This window comes from Dromiciops gliroides, chromosome 3, assembly GCF_019393635.1.
Source record: "Dromiciops gliroides isolate mDroGli1 chromosome 3, mDroGli1.pri, whole genome shotgun sequence".
Lineage (NCBI taxonomy): Eukaryota > Metazoa > Chordata > Mammalia > Microbiotheria > Microbiotheriidae > Dromiciops > Dromiciops gliroides.
Genome location: NC_057863.1, coordinates 299,924,859 through 299,950,747, shown reverse-complemented (window position 1 = coordinate 299,950,747; position 25,889 = coordinate 299,924,859). Strand labels below are relative to the sequence as shown.

The 25,889-nt window shown below is 36.1% G+C and overlaps 1 protein-coding gene across 1 annotated transcript in view; it reads left to right on the top strand.

The window, feature by feature from the left end:
- The window catches only part of PHEX (phosphate regulating endopeptidase homolog X-linked), a 270,635-nt gene extending 252,161 nt beyond the window's left edge, over nucleotides 1-18,474 (top strand). Inside the window, exons 19-22 of the mRNA XM_043998684.1 lie at nucleotides 6,399-6,464; nucleotides 7,930-8,034; nucleotides 14,078-14,154; nucleotides 18,372-18,474. Of these exons, the coding sequence (XP_043854619.1) occupies nucleotides 6,399-6,464; nucleotides 7,930-8,034; nucleotides 14,078-14,154; nucleotides 18,372-18,474 (351 nt within the window). The remainder of the gene's footprint in view (nucleotides 1-6,398; nucleotides 6,465-7,929; nucleotides 8,035-14,077; nucleotides 14,155-18,371) is intronic.
- The last annotated feature ends 7,415 nt before the right edge of the window (nucleotides 18,475-25,889 follow it).

Below are 25,889 nucleotides of genomic sequence, written 5' to 3'. Positions count from 1 at the left end.
GTGCATGTGTGCACATATGCACACACATTTAGACATCACACAATACGCACACAGCATACACACACGCATACACATTCGTAACACATGCGTACACACAACATACACATGTGTTTGTGTATACATATGTACATACACATAAGTGTATGCACATATATACATGTATACATACATATATTTACAGAGAACTATTTCTTTTTTAAAATTTCAATTAATAAGGATTTATTTTCCCTTTTTTATATTCCATAAAATTGTAAAAGAAAAAGAAAAGCCTTTTAAGCATACATATATATAGTCAAGCAAAAGAAATTCTCCTGTTAGTCATGTGCAAAAATTTAAACTAAGAAGTTGCCTAGATTACTGAGACATTAAGTGATTTATCCAGGATTATACAGCCACTATATGTCTGAGGGAGGATTAGAAGTCAGTTTGTTCTAGAGCCAAGAACAGCTCTCTATTCACCATGCCAGGCTGCTTCTTTTACTAACATACAAGTTATGATTATAATTTATGAAAATATCCCTCCAAACTACCAGTATATATTGACAAATAACACCTCCCTAATTTGGACTAATTAGTGAACCAGTGAGCGTATCAGTAGTATAGACCTTTTTACAAAAGGAAATTGTTTTAAGTATTTTCAGATATAACCTTTAACCAAGGCTAATAGTTCAGGAACATTTGAAATAAGCACATCCATTGTTTATGCGCAAATAGTGCTGCTAGATTGCAAGACATTTCTGGTTTCTTAAGTAGGCTAAACATTAGCAATCTTATTTATACAATTAATTTGCTTATCAAATCCTTTAAAAAAAGATGTTCCAAAGGTCAAGGACAGGCTAGCTCTCATGAATCTTCATGAATTCTAAATGAACGGCATTCAACACAATGTTTTAGTAGATATTTTACATATCCTGTCAACCAAATTAGAGGTAGCCACTTGACCCCAAAGTGGGGAGACTCTTTGAGCCTCTGTTTTCTAATCTGTGTTATGGGAATAATCATACCTCTTGTGTCTACTCTATAGGGTCAATATGCAAATCTAATAAAACCCTTTGAAAATATTAAAGTGGTAAATAAAATGTTGATGATGGTTCTGATGCTGATGTTAATGGTGCTGATGAGGGATAACAGTACCATGGAAAGACTACTGGCTTTGAAGACAGAGGTTCAGCTCATATTTTACCTTTCTTACAACATTTCACTGAGGGTCGGCAAGTAACCATAGATTTGTATATAAAGGCTAGAACTTGGATTCATTTGGTTCTTTTGGATAAAGATATATCCTCCTCACTTTCAATAGCTCAGCCTTGGGCTCAATTTTCTCTTTTGTACAATGAGGGGTTTGGACAAGATGGCCTCCTAAGTCTAGTTCTAAATCTATGATCTTATGATTATAGAAATGCCAATTTACTCCAAAAGAGGAAAATAATTGACAGATTGAGATGGTTTTTTTTTCATTTTTTAAAGTAGTTCCCTAATGTATCCCAACTATGTGACTATAAGTCTGGAAATAACAAGTTTACTTTTCATTAAACATTCTTCCTCAATCTGCCCCCTGGGAAATATGTTCATGGAAAAGTAGAAGGTAAATGAGGAAAAAAGAAGCTTTGTAAATCTACAGACTGGTTGATCTACAGGTAAACAATATAAAACTGATTGTGGAGTTGTCAGTCATGACTCAGAAACAATGATGGCAGAGTGGTCAATTATTCCCTGAACTTGTCTCACTTGCAGCAAATATCAAAATATCTATCAGTGACATTTTCCTTTGTTATCTTTCTACTTTGTAATGCCTGTCCCACACAGTTGAAAATCTTAGAGACACTGGTTAGGTTGGTGAAGTTACAGCATAATGTTGTGGGGATGGGGATAGAAATGTATAGAATAGTCAGCTACATGGTACAGTGGATAGAATGCCAGGCCTGGAGTCAAGAAGACCTGAGTTCAAATTTGACCTCAGACACTAGCTGTACTACCCTGGGCAAGTCATTTAACCCTTTTTGTGTCAGTTTTTTTATCTGTAACATGAGCTGGAGAGGGAAATGGCAAACCACTCCAGTATCTTTGCCAAGAAAACCCCAAAAGGGGTCATAACTGAAAAAAAAAAAACACAACCAGCTATAACTTACTCAGCAGTATAAAAGGGCTTTTATAAGAAAACAATCTATATTCTCAAAGAAATATATTTTATTTTCTGTTAATTATTGCATGTGTGCTATTAGGAAGTGTCAGGGTAAAGCCCAAGACAGAAACACTTATGTAGAGAATTTAAAACTACCATCCCAAATTTTTTACATTATAAAATTTCATCTTATGTTGAAAATTGAAATTTATCCTTTCTTCAGAATATTCTCAGCATAGTTGAGAGTAGATGATAGATTCAAAATCCAGAAAAACTTCTGAGATGCTGGAATGATGAGTTAAGTCCAATCAGATGAGCTTTAGTAGAAATAAATGTAAATTCTTGCACTGAGATTAGAAACAATCACCTGCTGCAGAAGTAAATGATGAGTTGTAGTTATATTGCTAAATTACAGTTCATATGGACAAAGACCTGTAAGCTCACAGTTATAACACAGGACTAACACACACACACACACACACACACATACAGAGCTCACATGATTTTAGGCCACATTAAGGGCTATGGTGTTCAAAATGAGAGGGCTAATAGTCTAACAAACTCCTGTCTTTATCAGACCCTATCTGGATTTTTAAAAAGCAATTCTGGATACATTGACATAGGACGGTTTGTCCAAAGAATGGCAACTAGGATAATCTGGATTCTTAAAACCATGTTAGACAAGGGTCAGTTGGAGCATCTAGAAATGTTGAGCCTGGAGAAGAAAATACTTAAGGGGAACATAATTACGATCTTCACATATTGAAAAGGTTATCTTATGGAAGACAGATTATACCTGTTCTGCTTGTCAGAGTGCATAAGTAGGGGCAATGACTGGAAGTTACAAATTTGTAGGAACAGCAAGGTGGTGCAGTAGAGAAAGCTTTGGGCCTAGAGTTAGGAATACCTGTGTTCAAACCTGACCTCTGACACTTATTCGTTGTGTAACCCTAGGCAAGTCACTTAACTTCAATGTGCCTCAGTTCCTCAACTATAAAATGGGGGTGATAACATTGTTTCGAGGTATCAAATGAGATAATGTTTGTAAAGCACTTAGCACAGTGACTGACCAATAGCAGGCATTTAATGAATGTTTATTTTCTTCCTTATAGGAAAACAAATTTTTACTCAATATAAGAAAAGGACTGCTCCACAATCAGAGTGGTACAAAACAAAAAGAGCTGCCTGGTCCAGTAGTCAGTTTTCCATCCCTGGAGAATTTTTAGGCATAGACTGGATAACCACTTACTGAAATTCTGTTGAGAACATACCAGATAATCTCCAGGATCATCTTTAACTCAGAGAGTCTGTGGGTTCAAAAGATGTTTGTTACTGGCAGGGATGAGGTGAGGGTGGGCCAAGGTTGGAGCTGACAATAGTATAGAAATAATTTCTAATTAAAAAAGATAAACCTATGGAGAGAAATTGTTATTTCTTCTTCCCCTTCATTTAGTCTTTAGTATTTATGAAACACTATTGTTGTTGTTGTTGTAGTTGTTGTTTGTCATTCGTTCTTGAAGAGGATCATGACATTGGGGTGATGTCATAACTTGTAGTGAATCAGATTTAAGTGAAAGAATTCTGTGAAAAGTTATCAGCCTCACTCTCTCCTCCAGAGCCATTTGGGTCAAGAGGCTATATATATATGTGTGTGTGTGTATTAATATACATATACAATGCATATATGCATTTTACATATATACGCACGCACACATGTGTACACACACATGTAAAGATATATCTGTGCATGTATACACGAATACATGTGTATTACATATCTATATATTATACACACATATGTATACACACATATACACATATGTATATAGATATATACATATGTGTATATATGTGTATATGTGTATGTATATCTATATGAGGATGGCTGGAGATGGCCCTGGATGTTTAAGGCAACTGGGGTTACGTGACTTGCCCAGGTTCACATAAGTAGTGTCTGAAGTCAGATTTGAACTGAGGTCCTCTCAACTTCAGGGCCAGTGCTCTATCTACTACACCACTTAGCTGCCCTGTGGAACACTAACAATATCTGGAGAGGCACTGTAGTATAGTGCAAAGATATAACTTTAGAGTCAGAGTTCAAATTCTGGCCATGATACTTGCTAGCATGTGACATTGAGCAAATCTTTTCCTTTCTTTGAACTTTAGTTTCCCTAATTTGTAAAATGAAAGTATTACACTTAGTGGTTGTTTTCTCTCCCTCCTTCCTCTGTCTTCCCCTCCCCAAATCCCTTGCCAAAGCCACAGATTATACTCCACCTGAAGAGTCATTATGCAGATGGATATTTTTGGTCCCAGAGGGAAGAGGATGAAAATTATTTGTGGCTGAAACAGCACAAATCCATCTCTGCAACTGGAAAGCTAACTCAAATGATATAGATTTTTTTTTTATAATGAGGATAGGATTTAGATTTAGTTGATTTTTTTGGACTCTGGCCTATGGGTTTCAGTTTGAGGAGCCTAGCCTTAGAATATCTTTGACTTGAGAAAAAAATTAGAAATATTTTGATCCAGGTTAATTTAATGTTCTGATGAACAACTCTCAATGATTATAACTGGGAACAAAATCTTTCTGGTATTAAAAGGGGAATTGAGTACATATGTCATTGATTTCTATGATTTAGAAATTTAGAAACTTCTGGTTAGCATTGTTTGCTTACTGTCTTTTCAACACTTAACACAGTGCCTGGAACATGGTAGGCGTTTACTAAATGTTTATTGAATTGAATTCATTGAATTATCTAACAATTGTCAACAGGCAATCAAACTTCATGAAACTTACATGAAAACTAGGTTTATTATAAGAGAAATGAACATGCACGTGGAAATCTAAACCAGAGAAAAGATTTCACAATCGATACAGAAGTCTGCATATTTATGGCAGTAGAACAAAGGAAGGAGGAAAACCAGAAATCTCCTCCTAAAGGGGCCTGGCATAGGAAGGGGAAGGGGAAGTAAAGGTGGGAAAAGGACAAACCCCTCCTGAAGGGGAGGAGCAAGGTGATGGCAAAAGCCCATTCTTTTCTCTCCAGAGCTGCAGACCATGAAGATAGGAGGGTTTACTGATCTGCAAAGGATGCCAGCTGCACAAGCAGTTTCTCAGCCTAGTACAAACTGACTGGCACCTGTCTTGACTCCCAAAGACACACAAGGAGTCCAGTTTGGGGTGCAAGCAACAAATTACGTCAGCTTGGGGTGGGGTAGGTGGGGACATCCTTGACACTTTCAGGCCTTCCTGCACACTCTCAGTCCTTTTTTTCCTGGAAAATAGGGCAACTCAAGAAGACAGGTTCAGCTGGATTCAAGGCAACACAGCTAATTAAATAGATAACTGAGAGATACTGTGGAATAGTGGGTAGAACTACCCATGCTGGTGGGTAGAGGAGTTAAAATGATGTGGCTTCAGATTCTGCCTCAGACTTGGTGACTATATTATTACTATCATCATGTCCATGGGCCAGTCAGCCAGCCTCTCAGAGTTTCAGTTTTTCCATTTATAAAATGAGGATAATAATAGCACCTACCTCACAGGATCATTGTCGAGATTAAATGAGGTAATAGATGTAAAGACCTTGAAACATCATATCAGTGTGAACTATGTTGTAAGAATTCTAGTTAATTCCCTCATTTTACATGTGAGGAAACTGAAACAAAGAGAGGTGATATGATTTCACCTAATTTACCCAGATATTAAGAAGTAGATCTGGGACTTCAAATCTAAGGCTTTCTGGCCTCCTGAGTTCTTTCCACATTGCCAAGCTGCTTCCTTCTTTAAATTCTGGAAGAAAAATTAATGGAGGTTAAAGGTTGGCAACCTCTACAATCTGTCATCTCTGTATGCTTTGTTAATTTGTGGAGAGCAATGCACGCCCACATTCAGAATACAATTTGGATGATCAGATATAATTAGAGAATAATCAGTTTTATTGATATTCTTTTTTCCCCTAAAGTCTGAGCCACTTGATATTTTGTTACATTTTATTCTAGCCTACAAAATTGGCATGAAGGAGAGATTGGGGTGGGGGAGCAAGGCAGTAGTAGCATAAGAAGACATAAATTATTATACTGAAGAGTACCTTTCAAGACTTAGTTTGCAATCACAAAATATATGATGACTTACTTTGATTTATTAGACGTAATTTCCCCTTTAAAACATGCCTACCGTGGTGTTTGCTTTAATATATAGTGCCTTAGCTTGAATGATAGTTGGCTGTGAAGCTGTCTAATGGGATCCTTTTTTCCCCCTCCTGTTTTCTAGGTGAAAGGGAAGAGGACATTGGGAGAAAATATTGCAGATAATGGAGGTTTGCGAGAAGCTTTTAGGGTATGTATTACTGTGTTTTCCATGATGTTTTAAAAAGTAGTATATGAAATTTATACAGGTATACCTAACTTTATTATTCCAGAAATGGTTGCCATAAAGTAAATATATTGGATTGTATTTTCTCACTGACTTTCATTATAAAAACGGATATATATGGACATATATATGTGTGTATAGATATCTATATCTCTCTATATTGTCTTGGCTTCTGATACAAAATCACAATTAAGAATGTTATATATTTAATGGATAAGTTAGAACTTCCAGGTAACATTCATAGCAACATTAAAAGTATAGTTAAATATGTTCCTCCATGAAAGTCTGCCACAATATCACACTGTATCTTGGAGGTGACCCTGGATTCTCAAGGCCTCTATTTCCTTGTGTTAGCAGGTTCCAATCTCTGTCACATCCTTACATGCTGGAAGCATTTCAAGTAGGAGGCTAGAGATAGTCTATATGTCTGTTGTCCGAGCTAATTGTCAGAGAGTCTAGCTAATTTTAGAGGTATTCATCACTAAAAGTTGCCCCTTCCCCAGGGAAATATTTTTTCCCTTCATAGTAATACATGAAAGAATTTTTACTAAAGTATTAAGGGGCCGTGATCTGTACGGGAGGAGAAGGAGTAACCACACTGCTGAAATCAAATAAAAGTAAATAGTTTCAGAGACTACAGGATGCAAGAAGGGATATATTTCTTTATCTAGCTATTAATACCTTCGTTTAAAATTCCTTTGCTCATAGCGTAAAAGTTATGATGGTTCATTTGTGTTTAGCTTTTTGTTTCCTGGTAGTAACAAAGCTAGTTGTTTAATTATTTAATTTTTGATCCAGACCTATGAGTTCATGTGTTCAGTAAACTCCTGAACAATATGGAAACTTCCTCTGCTCCTGAAAAGCAACTGCGGTTAAATGACTTGTTCAAGGTCATATATCTGATATGTCAGAGACAAACCATGAATCCACGTCTTCCTGACTCCAAGGTCAATTTCTGGATCTACTGCCACACTTCTCTAATTGCTTAAATTAGAACATTTATTCATAGTTGTTTAGCCCTTTATAGAATATTAATTCTGTTAATTTGGTATCCTTTGTAAGCTTGCTAGTGATCCTAAGATTTCTTGGTGAGCAACAGGGCAGACTAACATTTCCATGAGTCTCCTCCATTAAATGCCTCAGTTTCATAACATTATTTGCAGAATGATAAATTTTTGCGTAGCAGATTTTTCTCTAATCAGGACATGCCTATTATTGAGGAGAAATAGTACAGTGGAAATAATGCTGAATTTTTGCTCATAGGAACTGAGTTTGAATCTCAGATTTGCTATTATTACCTGTGTAACCTTGGAAGTCACCTAAGACTAGATGATGTCTCAAGTCCCTTTCACCTTTAGATCTATGATTTTATGATCCTGAGGTTACTAGCAAAAATAACAAACATCACTTATTCTATTTTTCCTTCTAGGCCTATAGGAAATGGATAAATGATAAGAGACAAGGAGTGGAAGAGGATCTCCTACCAGGCATTAAATTCACCAACAATCAGCTCTTCTTTCTGAGTTATGCTCATGTGCGTAGTATTACAAAGAGGGCTTTAAATATGGAATATTTGATGTAGGCTTGTTCTCTTAACCAAAATTCTAAAAAATTTTAAAAAATGAGATGTTTCAAGTTTCTACTAGCTTATCACAACATACAAGAATTTTAGTGTTTTATCTTGTTAACTTCTTTTGCAGCATAACAGACTGCTCTGTGACTGCAGTGAAAGTTAACATCCCATCTCTGTCCATGGTCCTGAACCTCAATATTGGGATTCCCAGTGGGCCAGCTAGATAGTGGCAGTGGATAGAGTGAGTGCAGGGCCTGGAGTCACTAAGACTCATCTTCCTGAATTTAAATATGATCTCACATACTTACTAGCTGTGTGACTCTGGGCAAGTCACTTAACCCTGATTGCCTCAGTTTCCTCATCTATAAATTGAGCTGGAGAAGGAAATGGCAAATCACTGCAAGTTTTTTTTTTTCTAAGAAAACCCCGAATGGAGTCATGAAGAATCAGACAGGACTGAACAATGGCAACAACAGTGCTGGGTGCTTTATATGCTTGCTTACAGTAGCTCTCTCTTTTCTATTAGCTTACTTTTAATATTTACATAGGGTATCTTTCTGGAAAGAGCTCAGTAAGTTGTAAAGACTTTGCTGCTAATATTCTTTTCTTTTTTAACTTTTAATTTTTTTCTCAATGCAGCTTATATTTCACTAGGCCCTCTCCCAGCCTTCTGGGAAAGTTTTAAAAATATTACTTGAATTCTGACAAAACAATCTAGCTCTTAGTGGAACTAGACATCTCTGGTTCTTCCATGGTTTGTTTCTGACCTGTGCTATGTGATTCAATTTGTTCTGATGCTTGAAGGGGACAATGACTTTTGTGACTTCCTTGACTTACTCCATTTAGTCAGCACTCTAGGTGCTTGAGGTGTCTCCTTTTTCATTTCCATTGACTCTTTAAAACCTGATTCTCTTTATAGCTTTCTGCTTTGTTCATCCTCTTGTCCCTTAGCCCTGGCTTTCTCACAGGGGTCTGATGCTTAGCCCTCAGGTCAAATACCATTTTCTACAGGAGGATATTCCTGGTCTTCTAACTTTCAATGCCTTCTCTTGGTAAGATTACTTTCCATCTATTCTAATATATCTTGTATTCACTTTGTTAGTTGTTCTCTTCCCCTCAGAAAATGAGCTCCTTAATGGAAGGGGTTGTACTGGACTATCTTTGTATCCTGCAGTACTCAGCATGGTGCCTGGTATAGAATAAGTAATTAATAAATATGTATTGATTGATTATTATTGACTATGTAGGTTTTGGATTAAAAATGAGCCTAAATGGAAAAAATCAAAATTGATTTGAACCTTCTAGAGGACATTAGCTATTTGTTGAAAGAGTGGGAAGGGTTGAAGTTCCCATAATTTATAGCTAGATTCTTAATTTCTCTTGGCAGAAGCAATGTGTTTATAGCCATTCATAACATGTCTACAGTCTACATTTGAAATGTCTTCTCAACATACCACCATAACCTAGTTCTGATTTTAAAAAAAGATGTTTAGACTAAAAGAAGAATGATCTCATATGACCCAGAGCATTACTAATGAACAATTTGCTTTAGGGAGACTCTCACTGACAGGTTGGGCCAGTTTTAAATCAATTTTAATTTGAAAGGTTACTTTGAAAATACCATACCATATTGGATAGAAGTTGTTTTTATAAATGAATTGGACAGGCCTTTTTTTTTCTTCCAGGAAAAAAAATTTGGTAAAATACACAACATATTCTTTCAGAAATTTCCCAAATGACATAAAAAATTGTGAGGGGGGAAAAAGATTGTGAGGAAAAGAGGACAGTAGAAATAAATTTGCTTTAGCTAGCTTCTGAAAAAAGTCAACAACTGAATTACAAAGTGGAACTTTAAAAGATTCAGTTCAGAGTTGCAGTGTCTGCCTGTCTACTCCTATGAACAAGAATCTCGCTGATTCTTCCTGATGTAATTTTTAAAATATCACCAGTTTTAAATTGTAAATAGTCAAATGATTAAGAGATTAATTGATATGATTAGAATACTGAAAATGAATATCAGAGGTGTAATATTGATAGTCTGTCTTCTGAAATGAATAAGAGAATCCTAACTAAGTTTATTGCTCATACTTTTTTTACCCATACAAGCCAGTACTTTTTCCTAATCTTTTTGGTTTGTCTATGAAAGATTCAGTGACCTTAGTTATTCCACACTTTCAATTCAATTCATTTCTTAAATGCTTACTATGTGTGAGGCACTATACTTGTTCTTTAATTTTTTGGTTTTGGTGAGGCAATTGGGATTAAGTGACTTGCCTAGGGTCACACAACTAGTAAGTGTTAAGTGTCTGAGGCCACATTTGAACTCAGGTCCTCCTGATTTCAGGGCCAGTGCTCTATCTTCTGCATCATCTAGCTGCCCCTCTTTAATTTTTTATATGTTATTTTTCTTTCCTCAACTAGATAGCAAACTGTTAATTTATGGTATTATCAGGGTCTCATTCATTGCATCAATTCAGCAACTATTTATTAGTTACCTACTATGTCCAAAATACTATATATTTGCACTTGGAGAGCTTCAAGAAATGGTCCCAGCTAAGATTTAGCAGGGTACTCTTTCATGATTCACACTGGTATAACTGGTAACATAGTACTTTTCTGCCATCTTTTAGTTCATTAATGATAAAGTCTAATTTCTTTTTTTTCTATTTGCAAAACTCATATTATAGAAGTAAAACAGTAATGCCATACTGTTTTAAATTTGTCTGTTGGAAATAATTCTTATTAATTTAATATTAATCTATATACAAGCATTTATAGCTTAGACAGAGAACTATTCAACTTAACCATAGTTCTGCCACCCATGCCATCATACAACTCTCTACCCAGAGATAACTTGTGGTAACATTTATAGGGATCTTGAGCAAATGAAGGTCACAATATGTTAAAATAGAGTTTTAATTTGGTATTTTAGAACAATAGTCACTTAATCTTCTACTAAAACTACTCGATTCCTTCCTTTACTGCTCTTTACCAGGACTGAAAAGGCTACTTCTCTGATCAATATCTTAATACTTGAATGGAAATGAGAACAATACCCTTAGGTCTTCATTTTTTAGATGAGAAAAGTGAAACTAAAGGAATTGCCTAAGATTGCACAAGTACTAAGTAGGAAGGTTGGGATTTAGAACCTAGACATATATTTGGCCAAACCTACTATGCAGAAACGGATGAATGAATGAGTGAATGAAAGAGTACAAAGGTGCTTATTAAGTGCTTATGTGCAAAGCCCTTGGAACGAAATAGAAAAATAAAGCCCCTTCTCTCAAGCAGCTCACATTCTAATTGGGGAGATAACATCTTTAGGAAGTTTCAGCTGCAAGTCTGATGGAAAGGTCCCATAGTCTGTAGGGTACAATGACAAAGCAAATGGTAATGCATCTTTTTTAATGTTTACAAAGCAAAAGCCCCCCACAACATCTGTTCATGATTTTGAACCATTTAACAGTGCCGAGGACTGCAAATGACTTATGTGTCTTCAAGTAGTGGCTTCAGCTCCTGTAGAAGTAGTTGTTAGGTTGCATCTCCATGGGCATTACTCAGTGATGGCAACCTCAGTGGTTTGGGGGCCACTGGCATTCCTAATACTCTTGAGTTTATTTGCTGATTGGTAGCAGCTAGTGAGTGGTAGGTTTTGGAGGTGGTAAAAATGGCCTCTTCCACTGGGATTATGAAAACTCAATGCCTCAGTCATGACTGTGGGGGCCACACTGTAAGCAGAGTTGGTATATTTTGGGCTGTTCTCCCCAGTGTAGCTAGGTGACACAGTGGATAGAGTGCTAAAGTCAGGAAGACTCATCTTTCAGAGTAGAAATCCAGCCTCAGACACTTACTAGCTGTGTGACCACACACAAGTCACTTAATCCTGTTTGCCTCAGTTTCTCATCTGTAAAATGAGCTGGAGAAGAAAGTGTCAAACCATTCCAGTATCTCTAACAAGAAAAAAATAGAGCCATAAAAAGTTGGACATGACCAAAAAAATAACTGAACAAGATTCCCAGGGCTTTTGGGTTCAAGATCCTGGGCTGCATCCATCAGGGTCTTGAAAGAAGGTAGACAAAGCACTATGCTAGATAATAATAAGGATACAAAGATAAAGGGAAGACACAATCTTTTCTAGGCAGCTTATATTCTAATTAGCAGGAAAGACATACATAAAAACAACAGTTCCTTTTTTAGGATCAGAAGAAGAATGAGAAGGGATGATTAATGGATTCAGTTCCCGAGGTACAGGTTGGCGGATTAGCTTTATTAAGGAAAAGCCCCCCTCTACCTCTAAGACTGGAAGAAAGGAAGAGAGGATGGGTAAACACATTGAAAAGTTTAGAAAAGTGGATGAAGGGAATTGGAGTTCAAGGTAGATGTCTTCTGACTTCTCAGTAAAGTAAGAGGTAAGATTATCTATTCAAAGTGAGAAATGGGGCATAGAATTGGAGACTAGAGAAAAGAAGATTTGGAACAGCTATTGTCAAGAATGTGATTGAAAGTAGAGGATTGATATACAGCAGTCAGGGCCCAGTTGACATTAAATATCATGAATCTGTAGTGAAACCAACATGGAGGAAAGCAACCTTATTATCATAATGTACTATTTGACTGAACTACCAGTATTGAAAACTATCCCTTTCTACTTTTTTCTGTATAGTAAACAACAAAGTTTGATGGATTTGCCTCCTTTTCTGCTGTAGACCAAATAACACAATGTGATTTAACTAGTTAACTCCATCTTGCTTAGGTTGGATACATAAAACCTTGTTAAACTTGGAACTCTTTAGTTAGACTCCATAAATGTTGCACCCAACATTCATCTAGAGACTTTCCAGATCAACTTTCCTGTAGGGATAGATTATATTTAGTGTTCCTTTCAAATGCTGTAGAATGTTGCAGATTGGCTACATATATCTAAAAAAGTTATACAAATAGCTACCAGCTGTCATCTTCATTTGTGTATGAATAAATTTCTTTCTTTCAGTTTTGCTTCTTACTTTATTTGACCTGAAGTTTTGTAGACCTGCTAGTAGGTGATATTCTCCTTGGACTCTCAAGGAACATAGGCTGAGAAATTCCCTACCAACAATTAGCTTGATTTCATAAATTTTTCTGTGTTTGGCAGCTTGAGAGTAGGAGTAGAGGGAGAGGTTTGGAAGAGGCACACAATATTGAAAATTATCAGAGAGATAATGAATGGAAGGTCAAAGGAGAAGAGGAATCAAGTATGAAATAGAGGATATTATTGAAATGGTTGAGGGTTAAGACTGGGTGGAGAAGAAAAGGCGGTTTGACAGCCTAGGAAAATCGGTAGGAATTAAAGGACTGAGGATAATGATGACTGCACATAACACATATGGGAAGAGCAAGAGAGAGGGAAATAGAAGGTCAGGTGACTATAGAGCAAATTGTTTAGTCTTTGGAAATAGAATAATTTTGAGCAATGGGCAGAAGACTTGTGTATGTGGGGGATTAGAAGTTAAAGGAATTGAGGAATTGAAGAAATTATGAGAACAGGGTATTAGGAGTATTATCAATACTGATATTAGAGTCTTTAAGGTTGATAGAAGGATAAGGAAGGGAAAGGACTATGAACCAGGTTCAGAAGTCATACCATTTTCCATGACCTCATCTGATACCTTAAGATATTTCAATGTTGAATTGAATGATCGTGTTTAAAAGTCGGTAACAGATATTGTACAACTTTGTTTCAATGAAGTGAATAAAAATTACCTTAGCATATATTTCTCTCTAATTTAAAAGGCTTGACCTCAAGTCTCATACTTCATAATCGACTGACATTGTAGATGTGTTCTGCCGGACAAAACTTTCCATTCTGAGGATGCTACTGTTCTCAAAGGAACTGTTGAACATTTCAAACAATTGTCAGTCATCAGCTACATAATTATTCTTCATTATGAAATTTAATTATAATTTTGATGCTGTAAAAATATGACTGGTACAGAGATTTAATGTATTTGATGATTTTCTGTGTCAGGTGAGATGCAACTCCTATCGACCAGAAGCTGCAAGAGAACAAATCCAGATTGGTGCTCATAGCCCTCCACAATTTAGGTAAAGTTCCTTATGTGATTTACAAAGTAGTTGGTCCCTTACAAAGTTCTGTTAATGTAAAGTTCTTTTAAATAGGACTTGTTTTATTGGGTTTTTTTTTGTATTTTAATTTCCACACATGGTTTAGCATATCACATGCACTTAATAAATTCTTGTTGACTGACTGATTGATGAATCACTTAGTAGGATACCTTACTTGACAGGGAGCAATCCTACTCAAAAAGTCGTTAACTGACTTTTCCATAGAAAGCCACAGCAAATTAATAGTGCCACATTATATCAAATAAATCCTTTGTGAACAGGCATTTCAATTCAACAAATAATTTATTAAGCACTTATTGTGTGCTATCAGGTACAGAGTTTGTTAAATAGTGTTCTTGCCTTAATGGAACTTACAGTTTACTAACCCTTCCCAAATCAATATCATATTAATTTAAAATGACCACTCAAAGCATTGTAATATGCCAATGTACCTTTTGAATTATCAAAGAAAGATTATATTATGGCCATTCTAATATGTAGGTATATTTATAGTTTTCTAAAACCTTGAAAATGTGTAATTTATGTATTTTACATATAAAAACTTTCTGTTATGAATATTTGATTAACCAGAACACTTCAACCTATGTCAAAAGCAAATAACACAGTTTTCTAAGCTGGAAATGGATGAAGTCTTGATATACATAAGTGTGGTTTATTAATATTGAAGAACAATCCATTTTAAATCAGTAATTCATTCAGTTATTCATTCATTCTCTCAAGAATCATTCATTGTGTCCCTGCCATGCTCCCAGTATTAAACTAGGTGCTCTTATGAGGCTACATATTGACTGATGATAATAATCACAGTTTACACCATACAGTTAAAAGCTACTCCAGGTTTTAACATCCATTTTTGAAATTTATGTACAGAAAGTACAAAGGTATCAGTGAGAGAAAATCTTTTAGAAATTGTGAATTCTAAACATTTTTCATTTGTCACAAAGCTATACCAGTTATAATAAAAACAATATCAGGCTTAGAATTATTTGGTTCTGTACTATATTGAAATTTTTTTTATTATAGGTTTTCCACAGGAGTGGACAGGGAACTTAAGTCAGGAATCTAAAAAAAACCCCAATTCATTCAATATCATTCAACATATATATATATATATATATATATATATATATATATATATATATATATATATATATATATATGTACTTACATACATATATATGCATAACAGTATGCTTGATGCTAGAAGGGGTACACAGTTTAGATAAGATAAAATTATTTTCCTTGTGGAACTTACATTCTGGTGAAGTAGAGAGTTTTGACAGATCTATAGATATCATGCATTCTTGTGTATTATAATTAAGTGTATTAAAGTGGTGCAAAAAAGTGTTTTGTTAGGTCTGAGGGAGAAGGTTGTTACCGAATTATGATGTAAGAGCATCAGGGAAGGCTTTATGTAGCACACAGGGTTTGAGTTAGGCTTTTGAGTGTGTGTGTGTGTGTGTGTTTGTGTGTTTGTGTGTGTGTGTGTGTGTGTGTGTGTTGGATAAGAATTCAACAGTCCAAGAAATACATTCTGGCCATAGAAAACAATGTGAGTAGAGCATGAAGGTGAGAGAATCCAGGCATGTTTTGGGGCCAGACAGTAGTTTAATTTAGATATTTTAAACTTATTTAATATTCTCTTTCTACATGTTGAATCTAGCTATCTTATCCATAATATTTTGTATGGATAGTGTTTCAAAATTTCCTTTACACTTTAGGAGTCTTATTCATTCTGTCCAATAAACGAAGCATAACAAACTTTTCAGAAGTTGACTATAAATTCCCTACCAACATAAAAATCTAATCATTGTGTTGGAAATTCTTTCCTACTGTGCTAAACTACCCTGAAAGGCTGACTGCATATAATGGACTAAAGTGTGTTCCTGCTGACAAAGGAAGAAGATGAAAAAAGCACAATTGATTAATTGCTCAGCAAAATGGTATTAAAGCCTATTGCTGTATGTACTACCAACTAGTTGCCTATAATGTGAAATTTTATGTAATCACAGATAAGTTTGTTTACTAATTTTCAGTTAAATTGTCATACCATGAAAATTACAACTATTGTCAGGTTATTTTATTTAAGAGACATGCAATTACATTTATTTGAATTCTTGAAGGTAAGAATTATTCAAGAAGAAATAATCAATAATCTGGATTTCTGGATCTCTGGTCAACTCTTTGAAAATACAGTTGGGTGAGAAATAGAGTAGGGACAATGGGCAGTTTATTCCTTGTTTTTTGGTCATAACTGTAAAAATATCATTGGCATCCATGCATTGTAAAAGGAACACATGCCCTCTAGAATGGTGGATGGATCACCCTGTGGCAAACTAATGAGTCACACAGGATGGACAGACATGCATAAAATGTATTCAGCATCATTGGACGTAATACCCACATTGATGAGGTCACATTTGGAGTATCTGTCATAATGATAGAAAGCAAGAGCAGTTGACCAATTTCCCACACCAATCAATCAATAAGCATTTATTAAGTACTTATTATATTCCTGGCATTTTGCTAGGTATTGGGGTTATATGCTTCACTGGTGTCCATGCAATGTTAAGAGGTCTAGAGGAATGCTCCCAGCTTGTTTGGTAGATTCCTTTTGAGGGCTTTTGGAAAGACTTTGAAAAGAGTCAGGGAGAATAGATGTGGATGAGCTTTGGAGGGAATAGCCAGGTGGATAAGATCACAGATGGACCAGTGTCACAACATCTCCAACCATCTACCTAGGATTTGGGTAAACTATGAAGTAGAAATACCTCTTTTAAAGGCTAACTTTAATTAAAGAGATAAATAGAAAGTTCCCTGGAAATTGAAGTTTAGAGCTCACTAGGGAAGTGGGATCATTAGGATAAAGAAAGATACTAAATAGTGGGTGAAAATATTCTTTGAAGTGTTAAATAGTCATCATCAGAAGTCTTTAGTTAAATAAACCATGAGCCTATGTAACTCATGAACTTCTTGAGCAGCACTTATGGATATGTCCGTCATTGCTTTCTCCGTCTACAATTTCCTTCTGTGACTGTGGAAAACCTCATTCAAAGGCCATGTGCTGCACCAAACCTTCCCTAATGCTCCTAAGCCATGAGTCAGGAACAACCAGCTCCCTCACACCTACCACAACACTTTTTTGCTCTTCTCATGCATTTATACCTGATAATAATTACAAGGTGAATGTGTCCAGAATAACGAACTTTCAAACTAAAGGCCAATTAAAAATAGTTACAAACTTTAAAATTGCCAGGCAGATATTACTGAAAAATTGTACATGTTATTGAGTAATTTGAGAGTCAGGATATGCATGGTATGGTGGAAAGAACAGTGGAACAGCAGTAAGGAAATTTCATTCAGCAATGTAATTAATGACTTACTCTGTATAGAGTACTCTGCTAAATGCTGCAAGAGAGACAGAATTTACATAAGACATAGTTCTTGCTCTCTTGGAGTTTATGGTCTATTAGGTTTGGCTTCTAGCCCCAACTATGCCATTAACTAATTGTATGACCTTAGATAAGTTACAAGGTCAGCTAGGTAGTACAGTGGATAGAGTGCAGGGCTTGGAACCAGGAAGACTCATCTTTCCGAGTTCAAATCAGGCCTCAGACACTTAATAACTGTTTGCATCACTTAACCCTGTTTGCCTCAGTTTCCCCATCTGTAAAATGAGCTGAAGAAGGAAATGACAAACTAGTATTTTTGCCAAGAAAATCCCAAAAATGAGGTCATGAAAAGTCAGACATGACAGAAACAACCAAACAACAGCAACAAAGATAAGTTTTATGACCTCACTCGACCTCACTTTTATTGCCTATAATTTAAAGAAGTTGGACTGGATGATCTCTAAAATTCTCCCAGCTCTGAGGTTAGACACAAGTCCTCTTGTTATCTTTGGTTATAATAGACACTCCAATGATATCATAGTTCTAGCTCGATCTCCTAGTTCAACTCCCTCATTTTAAATAAAAGGAAACTGAGGTCCATGAATATAAAGTCGCTTGCCCAAAGTCCACATATATAGTAAGAGTCAGTAGGAAGATTTGAATGGCCTCTGACTTGAGAGCTAGTGTTCTTTCTCTCATGTGCTCTCTCATCAGTGACTCTGTTTAGGAAATAATGATACTTTATGAAGTAAGTCATAAATGTTTTAATCATTTTTTTTTCAGAGTTAATGGTGCACTAAGTAACTTTGAGGAATTCCAGAAAGCCTTTAACTGTCCAGTCAATTCAACAATGAACAGAGGTACAGAGTCCTGCCGGCTGTGGTAGATGGTCCTTTTCCCCATTCCATCCTGATAGGAGTCTGTTATGAGAAAAGCTGCAAGACTGAACTCTAACCTACCACTGCTTCTGACTTATTTTTCTACAGAGATGGGCTATATTTTGATTATGTCTTCATAATTTTAGTGCATTGTGAATCTAATCACCATTTTATCAGGGCCCTAGGACTTTTCAAAATGAAATAAAAAAGAGAAGAGCGAGTTTCTTAAAGAAAAAAAAATCCAAGCACCCCCAAACCCTGCTGTGGTTGTAGGGTTATGATGGATCACTGCCATTACCCATTCTACTTCTTCATTTGTTGTTAGCAAAAACTAAGTGAAACAGTACCATTTTAATCTAGTGCTCTGCAGGGGGCAAAGCCAAATGTGCCTATAAGAAATTCAATTTCTCTAACCTGCAAGTCCCCAGGATGAAGATACCTTCTTGGCAGCTCAGGAGGTCTTGCTATGCTGTAGAATACAGTGTTCAATGATATATAGTCAGCATTAGACAGAATTTCTTAAACAATTGCTTACAATGTGGGAGAGACTTTTGGGATTTTGATTTTTAAATCAAACTCTGCCCTTCAACTTTAGATACTCTATGGATGGAATAACCACTCATGAGAGTGACCACCATGTTACAATCAATAGTAATTAAATAAAAAGTCTCTGCTCCTTAGTTAAAAGAAAAAGAAATAGGAAAACGCTTGGAATTTATCACATAAGTTGAATAAGAATGGATACCATGAATCAGAAGGAGAAGTTAGCTTAGAGACATGGAGCCAGTAGGAGAATCCAAAGGAGACCAGGTCTCCAAATTATTTTCTAGTCCTTTACCCCGTGGCCTGAAGGCTGTGTTTATGCAATAGGAGAAGTCCTGGCTCTAAAAGCCTTGTTCTGCCCAGTTCCTGTCCATCAAGTTATTCTTAGATGTGTTTGTCTCCAATTCTAGGATTACTTTCTGAAAATAGAAGATGTCAGGAACATGTTTCCAAGTAGTTATTTAGGAACATAGTCTTCATTGACTTCTAGCTCAGAATCATGAGGACCTCACCAATTGCAGGAAAAGCCAAAGCCCCTTATATTTTTGTAATTATAGTCTCACTTCATTTTCCCTTCCTCATTAAAAAACAAAGACACTAAACAAAGAAGGACGATTCCTTGATTTCTATGTATTTTGTATATGTTGATTTACTTCAAAGTTTCTTGTAAAAATCCAAAGGGAAAGAAAGGAATAAAATAAAATCAGTTTCCTTGCAGAGAAGCTTAGAGTAAAAACAAACACATGATTTTGAAATATAAGCATGTTTAAGTTGGGATTTTAACTTTAAGCAGATTCTCTTTTAGCTGAATCATCTTTCTTTAGTCCAGACATGTGAAGGATAAGACCTTAACTGTCTTAAAGTAATTAACTCACATGTCATGTTCTACTCAATATCCATTTTCCACCTTAATTCATTGTATGTGGGATGAGAGAGAATGGGGTTGAAGTGATAAATAGGAAGACCTCAAAAGAACAATCAAATCTTGAGAATAAACACTGGGAGCAGTTTTGTTTGATTCATCTGAAGCATTGTTAAGGGTTCCGAAGATGATAGACTGAATACATTTTAATATTAATCTTTGAATGAGACATCCATAGCAATCCTTATTGTTATGTACTGCCAATTATGTACTTTGCTTTTTTGGAACTGGGTGACAATGTGGCTGGATTTGGGTAAGAATTACCATGAGAAGAAAAACATTGATATCGAACTGGGCAAAGATCACTCCATTTTCCTCCCTGGTTTGACCCATAGATGGCCTATTGAAGGAGGGCTACCTTTCTATTTTATCAGTCATGGATTCCATTGTGACACTAGTTTATTTTATTCTTCATTATGAAACTGGGTTGGACTCATGGTGCTGATGAATTCATTTTCTTTATCTGATTTTGTTTATGTACTTGAATTACTTTTTGTTTTGTCACTGAACTTGGACATTTAATACTGGTTTAGGAATGCATGTAGAGCATGCTTGAATTGTGTTTTTTTCTCCAGGATGTCTATGATTCAACTCTAAATGAATGTCCTCCTGCAGATCAGAGAAAGTATTTGAAGAGGAATAGTGGTAATAAGATACATCATTTCATGTGCTTGTTATAAGATGCTGATGATCACTTATCTAGAAAGATAGAGGACAGAGGCTCACACAGTTTCTGAAATGTGTGACTGCTTTCTCTTTATTACTTTTTGTTGTGTGGTACACTCATATTGGAACATATATTTATTTCAACTAATGTAAAACATAATCCTAAGTTGGACAATTTTCCCAATAACATAGGACTTAATAATAGCTCATATTTCTATAACAGTTCATAATTTATAAAGTGCCCTTTCCTAATAACAATGCTGTGATGTAGAGTTAGTATTATCTTTGTCAAGTAGACAAGGAAGGTGAGGAAACTGAGGACCAGAAAAATTAAATGACTTGCCCATGGACATGCAGCTAGTAATTGATAGAGCTGGGACTTGGGCATGTGTTTTCTGATTCCAAGGCTATTGTTCTTTACATGATGCCATTCATTTCTTAAATATGATGCCACATAGACCAGCATCAGACATAGGGACTGTGATTTTGTCCTCTAGGGAACTCCATACAACATAACCATCTATTATTTGGTAGTTAAGATGTAGAGTTGCCTGAGTCACATAAAGGTTAAGTGACTTGCCCATGGTTATGGAGTCATAAGTGTCAGAGGTGGGGTTTGAATGTTGGTTTTCATGGCTCCATGCCCAGAATTCTATTCAGGATCTCACACTGCTTCTGCTACATTGACATCTCCTCAAATATTCAAGTGTTACCAATCAACTGCTATGGCTCATATGCTTATTAAGGATCTCCTTAAGATAACAGATGTTAAGTAAGATAGAGGAAAAGGTAACTCAGTACAATGTGGAGTGAAGGTAAGAGGAAGAGTTTGCTCTAGGAATGTAGCTTTGATGAAGTAGGATTAAGGAAATAGCACATTAAGTGGGCTGAACAATTAGAGGGCCCTCCCCCAATTGAAAGTTCTTTGAATATGGTAAAATATTAGGTATGTTACTGTGAAATGTTAGCGGCAATGATGGTCACCATAACATTATAGATTTAGGGCTGGAAGGGACCCAGATACCCTTGAGTCTTCTGTTATTTTATGGATGAGGAAACTGAGGAACTGAGAGATCAAATAACTCATCCAAAGTCACATACCTACTAAGTATCTGAGGTGAGATTTTAATCCTGATCTTTTTGACTCCAAGAGCATTGCCTTCTCTTTTTTCATCTTGTTGCCTTTTAGGAAATCAATGATAATTAATGATAATTGATCTTTGTGTAGAGCTGCTAACGATATGGTTAACAATAACTCACATTTTCCATAGCACTTTCAGGTTTATAAAGTGTTTCCTCTAAGATGTCCCTGTAAAGCAATTTTTATATTATTCCTATTTTCTATGTGAGGAACCTGAAGGCACATTGAGTCATTTGTTTGTTTTCCAAAGTCAGAGAATGCTTTGGGGGATGGTTGGGTGGGATTTGGTTGAGGGATTGATTGCTTATCAGCAACCTCATAAGTCTCACATGTCTTTGCAGTTTCTATTAGGTACCTGGTATTGGGCTGCAATTTCCATTTTTCCTTTCATGAGATGGGCTTTGATGTGACTAACACAAGCCCGGCATTCATAAACCACTGTGGAGTTTATTTAATGCCATTCTCAGGAGGATCTGAAAAGTCTAGCTCATAAATATAATGTCACTTAGCCTCATGGCATCCCAGGGTGACAGCCAGGAGATAGGATTGGTCAAATAGGGACAGCCATCTATATATAAAATGGAGATGCAAATTCCCAAAGAATAGAAAGGTTTAATAGCTTGTCAGACATCAAAGAGCAAAACAGGTGCCGATTCTCAGGACCTTGGATAACTTTCTGACCCCTGATATATAGAGCTCTCTCTCCTAGAATGCCATTTCTAAATGCTTCTATACAGTCAGTACTCTGATGGATACATATCATTTAATACATTTCTTACTCCATAACTTGTACACAAAATACTCGGTTGCATATTAAATTACTGAGGGATATTGTATGCTTATCTCATAAGAAATAATTATTGACTCCAGAGGCAGTGCACCACTGGGTTGAAAAAAGGCCTTTTTCTTATTATACTTTTTATTGTCTGAATCTTTGTCTAAAGATTCATTTGGTTGTATTTCTCCTCCCTCCCCCTAACAATGTGGACAGTGATTTTAATGACAATAAAAATTGGTTCTACTTCTTGCATACTTTCTTTATATCTGGTGAAGCCAATTGGGCATCCTATTTCAAGGAAAAAGAAGATACTGAACACTAGCATGACTTTGTCATTGAGGCCCTAAAAATGTGAAGGAATTTACCTTTTTTTTTTTTTGGTGAGGCAATTGGGGTTAAGAGACTTGCCCAAGGTCACACAGCTAGTAAGTGTCAAGTGTCTGAGGCTGGATTTGAACTCAAGTACTCCTGAATCCAGGGCCAGTGCTCTATCCACTGCACCACCTAGATGCCCCTCCCAACATTCATTTTTATAAGATTTTGAGTTCCAAATTTTTCTCCCTCTCTCTCCTTCCTCCTCCCAAAGACAGAAAGCTATCTGAAATAGGTTATAAATGTACAATTGTTTTAAACATATTTACACATTAATCATATTGTGAAAGAAGAAACAGAATAAAAGGAAAAAAATGAACAAAATGACAAAAAATGAAAATAGTATGCTTTCATCTGCATTCAGACCCCATAGTTCTTTCTTTAAATGTGGATAGCATTTTCCATCATAAGTCTTTTGGAATTGTCTTGGATCATTGTATTTCGGAGAAAAGCAATACAATTCATAGTTGACTGATGCACAACGTTGCTGTTACTGTGTCCAAAGTTCTCCTGGTTCTGCTTACTTCACTGAGCATCAGTTCATATAAGTCTTTCCAGGTTTTTCTGAAATCCACCTGTTCATCAAGAAATAATCAGTCCTAACAGTTCTAGCTTTGCACAAGTGATTGGGTTATGCCACACACCTTTACTATCTATGATGAGTTAGTTATTATGCTTGGTGCTGGGGAACACACAAATGAAAATGACACAATCCATAACCAAAAATGGTTTACAACCTACTAAGAGATATGTCACATACACAAATAATTATAATAGAAAAAGACAAGAAAAATAAGAAAGAACATCAGATAGCTGATAAGATAAGGGATTAGGAAAGGCTTCCTAGAGAAGCCAATGGTTGAACTGGGCTCTCAGGATAGGGTTAGGATTTTCTCAGAGAAGGAGAATTTTAAGAGCTGGGGATTCTCAGGGAGAACATTCCAGGTATAGGAAATGGGTTAGTAAAGGCATAGAAGTTGGAAAAGATGGAAAATATTTGGAATAGTCCAATTCAACTGAAGCATAAAACAAATTAGGGGGACTAATACAAGATGAAGATAGAAAGACACATTAGAACCAGTTTATGAAGGATATTCGATCTCAAGAAGTTTGGATTTAATGTTTAGGCAATGAGAAACCTTGAAGTATTTTGAGCAGGGAAGCAACATGATCGGAACTATGGAGTGTGAAGATTAATCTGGCAGCAAACTGGAACAAAAAAATGTTTGAATTTGGTTTTGCCAAGTCTATACACTATCCTTAATCTTTAATAAATTATCCAGTACAGCATATCTCCTCCTTGGTTTACTGAATGTTGCTTTTCTTAGGTCTGTATTTGTAGTCTTTTATTATTCTTGCTTGAATCTCTCTGAATTCCAAGTTTATCTGAGTCTCAGTGTACTTTCTTATACAGTCAATCCCTATCATAGAATGTTATATCTAAACCTACATAATATGGATCCCATCATGTCCTTCTAAACTAAATATACATGGTCAAAGGATATGGGTGGCACTTTCTTCCTATCACGTGCTTCCATGCACAGACACACAGACACCCATTAGTGTTGGGATAGATGGCCTCTGAGATCCCTACAACCCTAAGTTACACCATTTTGTTTTTGTTTTTGTGGGGCAATGGGGGTTAAGTGACTTGCCCAGGGTCACACAGCTGGTAAGTGTCAAGTGTCTGAGGCCGGATTTGAACTCAGGTACTCCTGAATCCGGGGCTGGTGCCTTATCCACTGCACCACCTAGCCGCCCAAGTTACACCATTTTAATGAAGAACTTCGGCTGAAGTCAATTAAATTATTCTTCTCATACTGTTCATTTCTCATAATTGTGTTGTATTTGACCCAGGGGGCACCAAATTGTGGTATTTGAAAGTGCCTGAGAATCTTATCCTGTGTAAGAAACTACAAGCAGCATTTTCATCTACAAACCTGATGAACGATTATGATGCACTGTATAAATGCCAGAAGGTATCTGGGCATGACTCTGATTTGACCTTGGCATTGGAAGCTGCTGAGCTTTTGGAGGCTGTGCCTGGAATGGGGTTGGGAGTTAAGGAGGAGCTAGGAGATGAAGGAACAACATTTAAATAGTGCTTTAAGGTTTGTGAAGCACTTGCTGTTCATTATCACATCTATATATATTATTACTACAGATGAAGAAACTGGGAGTGAGAAATAAAATGACTTACCTAGGATCACACAGCCAGTAAATATAGGAGGGAGGGTTTGAACTCAAGTCTTACTTGTTCCAAGTCCAGCACTCTGCTTTATTTATGCATCCACTTTGCTAACTAGAACGTAAGCTCCTTGAGAGAAGGCACTGTTTCATTCATCACTGTTTCATTCCCAGTGTCTAGCAGAGTGTCTGGCGTATAATAGGCACTTAATAAATATTGAATTTTTGGATGGCTCTACATTTCCCTCCTTTCTTACCTCTTTGGGAGGGAGAAAAGCATAGGGTGAGAAGTAGGGAAAGGACACAGGAATAATAAAGGATCTTTGTTGGGACATCACCAACTGTACCACCCCCAAGAATACTGAGTAGATTTAATAGTTTAGTTGTATAATTAAAGTTAAGGATCAAATTAGTTTAAGGGCACCTGCATGTCCTTCAGATTCATGTGTCAGCCCAAGTAGCAGAAGGGGCAGCAACTTTGAGCTCTCTTGATTTAGAAAATCACGTCTGTTCAGTGCAAAACAGATTAAAAATGCCATTGGTAGCCTACAGTTTACCCAGCAGGAATCTTCTTAATTAACAGCTTAATTAGATAATTTAATCCCCTTTAGGATATATGAAAATGAATATTAGATAGTCTCAGTGAACCTGGCAGTATTATGAGTGTGTATACATACACACATATATGTATATGTGTATGTATGTGTATATATAGAATATATATTATATAACTAGATATAGATATAAATAGATATGCCAAAGCTATAACCAGAAAGCACAAACAGAAAGAATTACTATAATCTAGGATCAGGGG